This window comes from Lagenorhynchus albirostris, chromosome 1 (genome assembly GCF_949774975.1).
Source record: "Lagenorhynchus albirostris chromosome 1, mLagAlb1.1, whole genome shotgun sequence".
NCBI classification, from domain to species: domain Eukaryota; kingdom Metazoa; phylum Chordata; class Mammalia; order Artiodactyla; family Delphinidae; genus Lagenorhynchus; species Lagenorhynchus albirostris.
Window position 1 is genome coordinate 185,767,241 of NC_083095.1, and position 10,838 is coordinate 185,778,078.

At 48.0% G+C, this 10,838-nt stretch overlaps 1 protein-coding gene across 1 annotated transcript in view; it reads right to left on the bottom strand.

Moving 5' to 3' along the window:
- FAM171A1 (family with sequence similarity 171 member A1) overlaps positions 1–224 on the bottom strand; it is a 124,989-nt gene extending 124,765 nt beyond the window's left edge. Inside the window, exon 1 of the mRNA XM_060162482.1 lies at positions 68–224. Within this exon, the coding sequence (XP_060018465.1) occupies positions 68–164 (97 nt within the window). The 5' untranslated portion in view covers positions 165–224. The remainder of the gene's footprint in view (positions 1–67) is intronic.
- Between the last annotated feature and the right edge of the window lie 10,614 nt (positions 225–10,838).

A 10,838-nucleotide genomic window follows, 5' to 3' on the forward strand; every position in this document is an offset into this window, starting at 1 on the left:
CCCCGCCGCCGCCGCCGCCTCTGCAGCAGGCCCGCGGCCGACACAAAGCCCGCCGCCGCGCACCGACCTTGGGCTCCGGCGCCGGGTTCCCGCAGCGTCTTGGTCACCGCCTTCCAGACGTTGCAGCCCAGCAGGCAGAGCAGGAGCGCCGCCGACCTGCTCATCTCCGCGCCGCAGGGCCCCGGGCGGCGCGGGCTGGCCGACCACCGGCTCGGAGCGGCGCGTCAGGGGCAGCCGGCCGCCGCGCCTCCCTCCATATCGCCTGGCTCCGCGCGCGCCGGGCCCGCCGCCCGATTGGCCGCGCCCCCGCCCGGCGCGGCGCCGGGCCCCGCAGCCCACGGCCGCTCCCGCCTCCGCGCGCCCCGGTGGGTTTCCCCGAAAGAGCCGCCGCCGCGCCTCCGCCGCCTCCTTAACCCCTTCGCGCCCCGCCCGCGGCGGCGCCCAGGCCCCAGGCCGTGGTGCCACCTGGCGGCCGCGAGCCCACGTGCCCCGCCCGCCCGAGCGGCCACCCCCTCGGGTCCGCCCCGCGCGCCACCCGGTCTCCCGGGAGCAGTGAACGCGACCTTGGCGTCCAGACCGCCCCGCCACCCCCCTACCTCGCCTCTTGGGAAAGACGGTAGCTGCCTTTCAGGCCGAAACCCTCGCACCAGGTTAGCTGATGGCCCTCTCGGTTTGCGCAGGAGCGCGGCATCCTGCAGCTCTTCCTGTCCCGATCCACCCAGGAACCCCAGGGGAGATCTGACACCCAACGCCGAAGGTCGGCGGGAACAGAATCCCCCAGCCCGGGTACACCGTACGTTGGCGGCCCTCAGCGCCTGCGTGTTGACAGGCGAACATCTCCAGGCTGTGTTGGGCTTGGATGATTCTAGAAGGTTACGGTGGGGAGGAAATTTAAACTTACTGAGGCCCTAAGTACTTGTTATTTCCCACTTTTATCTTCATAATATAGGAACTCAGAGGTAGGTATTGCTATCCCCATTTACAGAGGAGAAAATCGAAGCTAGGGAGGGTTAAGGAATTTGTCCTTAGTAAGTAGCTGGTGGGTGACAGAGCCAAGGTTCTAATAAGACAATCATCCTGGCCCCAGGGTTGAAGCTCTCCGCGAGAACCTCAGGCTTCCTTGAAGCTGAGGTACCCACCCACCAACTTCCATTCTTTTTTTTCTTTTCTTTTTTTTTTTGCGGTACGCGGGCCTCTCACCGTTGTGGCCTCTCCTGCTGCGGAGCAACGGGCGGACGCGCAAGCTCAGCGGCCATGGCTCACGGGCCCAGCCGCTCCGCGGCATGTGGGATCCTCCCGGACCGGGGCACGAACCCGTGTCCCCTGCATCGGCAGGCGGACTCTCAACCACTGCGCCACCAGGGAAGCCCCAACTTCCATTCTTTAACTCCCTCTTGTCTGTGTACCTTCCTCCATATAACCCTCATGTCCCCCTGACTCTCTCCACCCCATCTCCCAACCAGCACTGCAGGGACCCTGGGACCTCTGCCCGGGACCGCCGATCTGGGGAAATCCACACCACGCTCACTAGAGGCCCCGTGCTGCCTCCAGAACGGTAGGCCAGAGGAGGGTTATTATCGTATTTTTATAATTGGGCATTAAGGTATAGCAGGCACTGTACCAAAAAGAGAATGAAGGATGGCGCTTGCCCAGTTGGCTTATTAGAGACAAGTCATTGTGAGACACAATAAAACCAGGAGGAGGGGAAGCCCCTGTGGGTGTTAGCGGCACCCTCAGGACCAAGGCTGCAATTAGTGCAAATTGGGCACCTGCACAGGGTGGCAGGTAGTCGGGAAAGTGGAAAAGAAGACCCACAATTAGGGACTGCCTGATGCCTCCTCCTCTAACTTCCAGCGTCAAAGCCTTAGGGTAATTCCAGGGTACACATCAGAGCCAGGGGAGGGGAGCATAGAGAGGACCATGCAGATCAGTCGGTCCTCAAGTCCAGCTTGGGTTCCTGCCCCCAGGAGCACGAAGAGTCCAGGCCAGCTAGCTTGCTTGGTGGAGGATGGCTTTTGGAGCAGGGCGGACCCAAAGTTTTCAAATCACTTTCTTGGGGTAAGGGGCTGCTTCTAAGAGAAGTGACGTTAAGCCCAACCCGGAGTTGAAACTTCTCACTTCATATCTTTTGAGGATGTGCCTTTGTCAGGGATGTTGATTATAAGAGACAGCACTAGCCTGAGCAAAATAATAATGATAACAAGAATAACCGAAAACCAGGTTATTATTGGGAGCGCACCTGGGACTCCTACAGAATCCTGGGTGCTGAAGTGTCAGGTCTCATGAGGGAACCAAGGACAGTATTATATTTGGAGTTCCTAGTATTATATATGCCACTCTCATTGGACTGGAGGTATTTCCTCATGACAACTTACTTGGGTGGTATTATTATTCCTATTTTACAGATGAACAAACTGAGGCTCAGTGACAAATAATTTGCCCATAGTATCTGGGTCTGATGACAGCAAACTCAAATTCCCTGTATCAAGTTCCCTCCAAGAATAAATCTCATGCAAATGACTCAGGTTACCTCTAGCTGTGTCCACGTTGTTTTAAAAACGGGTTCTAATCGCAGTAAAGTCCGAATCCAGTTAACAGTATCTAATGAATGGTATTGTGCCAATGTCAGTTTCCTGGTTTTGATAATGTGCTATAGTTATATAAAATGTTACAACTGGGGGATGCTGGGGGCGGGCAGCCAGGTGTAGAGGGTAAGGGACCTCTCTGCACCATTTTTATAACTTCTTATGAGTCTATCATTATTCAAAATAAAATTTTTAAAAAGCAAAAAACCTTGTTCTATACCATTTTCCCCCCAAGCTTCACTGTTCACCCAAAACACTGGTATTTGGGGTCCTATATCTATTCTAGTGTAGAGATCTAGAACTTTTAAGAGTGGGAGAAGTCTAAGTAAACACTAAGTGATGAGTCTATTCAAGTTTGGGTCACAATCAGGACTTGTAGATGCTCAAGATAATGGTTGTTATTATTGTGCATGTGACAAAATTTCTGTGGATGACATGGCAGTTTCTATATCTTGATAGCAACACTGAGGCTTGTATAAATAGTTTCGGAACGACCAGTCCCATCCCATCTTGCAGATGAAACAGAAGGAGGTTAAATACTTTGCACAGTGCACCATCTCAAAGCCAAAAAGAGAGCTGAGGCCCCCATGAGCATTGGCTCCCCGTGTGGATGTTTTCCAGCTACTTGGGTGGGAGGCTAAGAAAGCACAAATTCTGCAAAATCACATAAACAACTGCACTGTGCATATCGTCTGCCTAGAATTATGTAAGAATTAAATAATCACCCTTCTCCTCTACTGGAATAAAAGAATATGGTTTACCTTCTCTCCTGTTCCAGAAACCAGACTCCCACTTAGTAACTGGGGTGGGGATGGGGGGGTGAAATAAATCACTGCTTGGGAGGGAGTGTTTGCAGAACAATGGAAATCAGAAGTGTTCTTTCCTTCTAGAACTTTTCCTGTTGCTCTTATTAAAATCTCACATTGTTTGACTAAAGATGAATTATGACTGTACTTACTTGAAATTGCTTAGAAGTGGCCTGCCTGTGCATTTCATTTCCATTTTCGAGTTCTCTGCCAAAAGCAGCGATGCCATATACGAAACTTTTCCTGGCTAAGTTTTTCCAGAAACCTTGATGTCAGAGGCTCTGTGTCAAGGGTTCTTAGGCCAAGATCATTTCTTCCATTGAAATCTTTCCTGACGTTGCTGCCCATGTGGTGGAATTTTAATTGTCTGAATTTGTTTCCAGAGGTGTTGTCCTTCCTTCTCCCCTTTCTCCTCCTACCCTCCTGTTCCCCCTCTTCTGCCCCTGAGTAAGAAGCTGCCTGTGAATAACAAATTTAGTATGAGGTTTGTACAGATCAGGAAGTGTGTCATGGACATTCCAACTCCTGTTTGCTGTTGCTTTTATTAAAGTTAGATAAAATGTAGCCAGAGGTGGAAATTGGAAGGGCTCAGCATTTTTTTAGAACCTGTTGGCCATCCATTTGCAAAAGACAAAGGAGAAAGGTAAAGAAATTACTGAGAAGGAATTGATGTGTCCCATTAACCATAACACTCCCACGTTCCCCTCTATTGGTGAGTCACACCCATGTCAATCCATGTGACTTTCCAACAAGATCTTCTTTCAGCTTCATGTGAGAAGTTGCAAATGTGTATTAGCCTACGAGAGTGAATCTCTGGCAGTGTGATTTCAGATCCCCTGTATGACTGTTCTTTGCGTGCCCCGGAGTCACTAGAAGACTCTGGGATGCATCAATAGGTCTTGGCCGTTGAGGATATTCAAAGGCTGGTGGCTACCTGAGAATCTGGTTGCCTGTTCCATTAGAGCAAGGAGAATCTTCCAGTTCAACCCTTTGCTGGCCGTGGAATTACTGTCATAGAGTCAAGGAGGGCTCGCGGAAAGTAGGAAAGTCAGCTTCTGTGGACAGAGAATGTCACCTGCCAAATCAGTAAACAAAGGATGTTGCGGCCATCAAGGCCGCGGCAGCCACCCCCAGACTGTGCACCCTGAGGGGATTCAGGATGGAGAAAAGCAGGATACTGGCCCCAGGTAGTTAAGGTGCATATCAAAGGAACGATTTCAGTGAGTCCAGACTCTTGCATCTTCCCATATACAGAAGTGGGCTAAATTCATTAACTCGAGATGTCCGGTGTTTCTTTAATTAGCAGTAATCTTTTGATGTTCCAACTGCTTGTTTTGGGGTTGTTGTTTTTTGCAAACACTCCTATACGTCCTGGCTCCTCTCTTGCCTCTTTGGGACAGTCCCTCAGAGCTATCTGAGAGGCTGTCTCCTGGGCTTAAGTCCTCAGTATGTCCTCCGTATGTCCAAATAAAATGTAATTCTCAACTTTTAGGCTGCGCAAAAACTTAAAGAGTTAGGGAAAAGACGGGAAGCTAATGGAGAAAATGGATTAGGTAATTAACACGAATCGAATTCTTGTTGTGTGGCTCATGCTGTACCTGGAACAGGGAGGAAAGCTTTGCTGTGCCGTAGAGCCTCCCTTCCCCTAAGCTCTGGTCAAGTTCAGGTGAACTCTTTCCCAGTGGTACTTTCTTACTCATTTCCTTTCTTGTCATTTCCTCTCTGCTTAGTTTTGAGGCTCTGGACCCACAGCTACCTGCTGCCAGGTCATTTCTCTTAATGCCTGTTTAATTATTAAACGAAGGTTCTCTGCCTCCAGCAGTGCCCTTCATTACAGGCCCCTTAAACATGGAAGTGGGGATGAGGAGGTGATTTTTCTGCTCAGACAATACAACGGGCTTAAATATTAATTATTGTAATGTTAATTTAGTCGTTCAGCCACTCTCACTAAAATATAAACTCCATGAGAACAGGGTGTTTGTCCAACTCACTGACATAAATCCCGGCGTCTGGAAAAAATATTTGCCACAAAATAGGTGCTCAATAACTATTGGCCAAAGTGAAAAATTGTGTCTAACCTTGAAGAAATATTTTCTTCCAGTCAGTCTAAATATCGCTCGGCTACCTTGGACTGATATATGAATTGGCAGGTACTGACTGAGTCCTTACCATGGGTCCGAAGTTTTAGAAGGTAACTCAAGATGCTTTCCCACCTTCTGGGCTTCCCTCTCACAGTTACTCTTCAGAGATCCCTCCTCAGACAGGCAGGTCTTGAACTGGCCCCTGAACTTGAGCCTTTCCCGCCGTGGGACTGGTGTTGATGCTTATCCTCTCATCCTTTCCTATCCTTCAAGATGCAGATCAGGTCACGTGGCTACTGTGTCCTCAGCCTGGCACATAAGGTTCACCACACTCACGAACGGCTTTGTAAAGTTAGTTATCATTATAACCACCTGCTCCCACCAGTTGCAAACATTTGCTTTCAACACATGAGTTTAGACCATGTACAGAAAAGATGCAGAGTGGGGTTGCACAGTGAGCCGGGGTCAGCGTTGGCCAAAGTGCATGCTGTCTGTTTGTAATAGTCAAAACTGTAACATCTGGTGCTGCTATCTGGGAATGTTTGTGTAAACTTTCGACGTCTGAAAGCACATGATTCTTCTTTTTATAACTTTATTGGGGTATAGTTGGCTGACAATGTTGTGTTGGTTTCAGGTGTACAGCAAAATGAATCTGTTATACATATGCATACATCACTCTTTTTTAGATTCTTTTCCCATATAGGCCATTACAGAGTACTGAGTAGAGTTCCCTGTGCTAGACAGTCGGTCCTTATTAGGTATCTATTCTATATAGAGTAGTGTGTATGTGTCAATCCCGATCTGAAAGCACACGATTCTTGAGTTCTGACATCAGTATTTAGGGTAAAGGTTTATGTAGACAGTAACTCCAGAATCTTCTCAAAAGAGGGCACCCTTCAGTCATTTGAAATAAACTCAAAATAGTATATCTGAAAATCTGAGCATGATAACTTTTCCACAGCAATGTCTTGTCTTCCCAACTTACAGGCTCTGAAGGAACCTCCTTTTCGACATCTTTGTGGCTCGCTCAAGATCCCAACGATGTCCTGCTTGGAGCTGACTTTCCGCAAAGCCACTGACTTACCGATTGGCTGGTATACATAGATTTGATTGATTGGTTATCGCTCAGAGGAAATGCAAGTTGTTGTCACGTGGAATACGAGATTTTGGTGCACATATGATCTTATTCAAAAATTATTCTTTCCACTAGTTTTTTAAAAGAGAAGTAGATGACTTTTTAAAAATAACTTTTTTAAATATTTTATTTATTTATTTATTTGGTTGCACTAGGCCTGAGTTGCGGCAGGCAGCCTCCTTAGTTGTGGCACATGTGCTCCTTAGTTGGCTCTTTAGCTGTGGCAGGACAACTCTTAGTTGTGGCATGCATGTGGGATCTAGTTCCCTGACCAGGGATTGAACCCAGGCCCCCTGCATTGGGAGCATGGAGTCTTAACCACTGTGCTACCAGGGAAGTCCCTCTTTCAACTATTTTTAAAGAAAGGTGTTACATAACACCAGCATTTTCATCTAAATAAAAATATTTTCTTTTCAAAGAACTTTTTTTTTTTTTTGAGTCACCACTCTGCAAGACTTAAGCATGTCTCTCCCACACCCTCTGCTCGACCCCTCTTCCCAAGAATCTGCCTTTACATGGGGTGAAGGTGTTGACAGATGTATGAGCGGTGGTCCCGGGTATATTTCCCTGAGGAGGATGGCCTGTTCCCAGGGATGAGGGGACACAGGGACCTGGAGAAATCTAGTTATGAGGCAGGTGTCCTTGAAGGGAAAAGGAATGGGGTCCAAGCCACATGGAAGAGCCCAGATCTTCACTCTGAGCACACTGACAGCTGACTCCTAGGAACCCCGGTGGGAAGGCATACAATAGGGGCATAAAAGGTAACATTCCTAAGCTAACAAAAAGCATCAAACAAACGGACTGAAAAATCCCACAACCTAGAGACTTCCCTTTCACCCAGCCCCAATCAGTGCCTTGCTAAATATAGGATTCCTTCGCTGGGAACCTTCTTTGGAAGCACCCCAGCATCTTCCCGTATACAGTAAACCCTCTCTCCACTGAGGCGGGTAGCATGATGGTTAAACGCCTGAGCGCTGACTCTGGGCGGACTGGGCTTGGACTTCTGTGATGTTCCTCACCTTGCTTTACTCCTTTGTCAAATGGGGATGAAAAGAGTAGTACCTCTGTCCAAGTGTTGTCACGTGGATTCGGTGAGATAAAGGACGGAGCCTGGCTTTGGTAGCAGCTGTCTGTATGCATAGTGGTCATTTTTCCCCTGCAGAAGTAGGCTGGTTCTGAAGATGGGAAGTTTCTTGGACAGTGGTGGGGACCACTAGCTTGGCCTTATACCTGCCCTGTGAGGTCTGCTGGGGGCTCCCTAGGGTGCTCCTGGCTCCGACTCTTCAAATGAAGTGGAGATGCTTTCACTGCTGTTCCTTCTAGAACAGTCACTCATGTGACTTAGCAGTTTCTTGTTCATAATCCCTTCTGCCGGGCTGTGGACCCTACACAGTCTCCTGGATGCCAGGAATGAGGGAAGTCGATGCCTCCTAGACTAAGATGGGTGCTTCCTGGAGGAGAGTGGAAATCAACAGTCCCTGGGCTCATTTCCTCGGCCTGTCACGTGGTCCAGTCTCATACTGGAGAGAGCCCAGGTAAGGATAACAGGGCTGGGAGAATAGCCAGGCTGTCTTTAGCAACGTGCAGGCTGAGGACCAGCCGAGAAAGGCAGGAGGAGGCTTCCCTGGTGGCTCAGTGGTTAAGAATCTGCCAGCAAATGCACGGGACACAGGTTCGAGCCCTGGCCCGGGAAAATCCCACATGCCGCGGAGCAGCTAAGCCCGTGCGCCACAGCTACTGAGCCTGCGCTCTAGAGCCCGCAAGCCACAACTACTGAGCCCACGTGCCACAACTACTGAAGCCCGTGCACCTAGAGCCTGTGCTGCACAATAAGGAAGCCACTGCAGTGAGAAGCCCACACACCATATCAAAGAGTAGCCCCCGCTCGCCGCAACTAGAGAAAGCCCACGTGCAGCAACAAAGACCCAACACAGCCAAAAATAAAATAAATTTATATTAAAAAAAAGTCAGGAGGGAGAGAGACATTGGACCCACAATCTGGAGTCTTTAATGTTAATTTATTTACCAGTTCACATTAAAAAAAATAGTAAGTTGTCAGAATATGAGGATTCTTTCCCTCTTAACAAAGCCACAGAGAGTGAAACGTAATTTGGAATTGGTTCTTTTATAAATATCATTACACAAAATGTTTTGCAAATTAAAACTGGAATACTGGAGAGAAAATAAAGCATTTCGTTTTCTTGGTGTCCTTGGAACTTTATGTTCTAGACTGAGGCCTGAAGTCCAGAACAGGTAGGTACCTGTGGCTGACAGTCTTGAATGTGAGTCCTACAGGGTATCTAACCTTGAACTTTGAAATCATTTCTATCAAATTTTGTCCCCCAAACACTCACACCCATACACCAAAAATTACGGTACAGCTTTCTTTAAAGCTTGCATAAGAATAAAAGATTTTAAAACCTGGGAGAGATGGTGATCCACTGCCCACTGACATGAAAGAAATAGTACTTGCAAGTGAGAAATTATACATGAGTTACAGACAAGCAAAAGTGGGCACAGCCATCCAAGAAAGAAGTGGGAGAGATTTTAACTGGGTGGATTGAGTAAAATCTGCCTCAGAAGCTCTAGAAAAAAGTTGCATATGTTAAAGCAAACTATTCAACTTCTTTTCCATAGAGGCAGCTGCAGCTGTGACTGGATCACAGCGCACGTTCATTGTTTTGCCTGCGGGGCATCCAGGCTCCCTGCATTTGGTCGTGGAACCGGTACTTTTCTAAAGTATCTACCCTCACTTTCCTCTCAGTCCAGGTGATTTAGGGCTGACTCCAAGGGTAGACATGTGATCCACGTCTGGCCAATCAGCATGGAAGCCCCTCTCTCTAGCCAGTTCAGAGGTGGGACCACGATCCAGTCAGTCCAAATCAGACTCAATTCCAGAACGTTTTTAGAATTTGAAACTCTTGAGAGAGAGAAGGGCTTTTCCAGCTGGGGTTAATGAGAGGAGAGCCTAAAACATCGCAACCTCTGGCAGCCATCTTGCCACCATGATGTAAGAAACTAAGAGTGGAGACAAAACAGAGCAAAGCAGAGCTTACAGATGGAGAGAGTGATATGAGCCCCTGAATGCAGCCAGTGTCTCCCTGGGACTTTCACTTGTTGAGTGAATAAACTCCTTTTCTTTTTCTTTTTTTTTGCGGTATGCGGGCCTCTCACTGCTGGGGCTTCTCCTGTTGCGGAGCACAGGCTCAGCGGCCATGGCTCACGGGCCCAGCCGCTCCGCGGCATGTGGGATGTTCCCAGACCGGGGCACGAACCCGTGTCCCCTGCATCAGCAGGCGGACTCTCAACCACTGTGCCACCAGGGAAGTCCTGTTTTAGCCCTTTTGAATTGGGCTTTCTGTACTTACAACTGAAAGGATCTGGCGGATGCAGTTGGAGAAGAGAGATAGGGGGTGCTCACAGTTTGCTGGTTCTTTCCTAAGGAAGAAGTGGCATTTACCTAACTTCCCGATGTCCATTGACTGTGGTTGTTATCACAGTGAAGAAAACTTTCCAGAAGACCGGACTCTTTCGGGAAGGCACTTTTTTGTTTTTTTTTTCGGGAAGGATATTTTCCACGTGGATAAGTGTATGAGAGACATACAGCAGCAAAACCAGAAACTCTGGACTTGCCCAGTCAATCCCTTCTTTAAATCTTACTTCACACCAGGTGAAGAAAACCCTAAAAGCATGATAATTCTTTGTGTATTAGATCTTAAATTTTTATTATGCTTTGAAACTTAATCTACCACCGCTCTCTCTTTTTGTTTGTCACACATACATCTGCATCACAGACACTGACAGTGACAGATCTGCCTTTTCACTTCCCTAGTGGGAACTTAATTGTCTTTTATGCCCAAGTGGTGGCCACCACCTGTGATGCCTCCTGGGCAGGAGGAGGTATCAGTCTTTTTTGTGGAGTAAATCACAAAAGCCAGACCTGCTTTGGGAAATAGAATATAACCATCGTTGGAAACTAAGCTTTCAAGTATGAATGTTATCCTGGCCAATACAAATAGAAATCACCATAGAGGAGTTAATTAAACATAATAAACAGTCCAGGCGGAACAGGAAACTGCTATTTTTCCTGTCTCCAAAGCTTCTATCATAGGGGAAGGAAGAGCTAATCAGCTAAGAGGCAGGAACATGAGAAGAATGGGAATCTCACGGCAAGGACTGAGTGTTTGGCTCTGAAGAAAAGCAAAGTCATAAATTTAATCCCTGGTGGGGT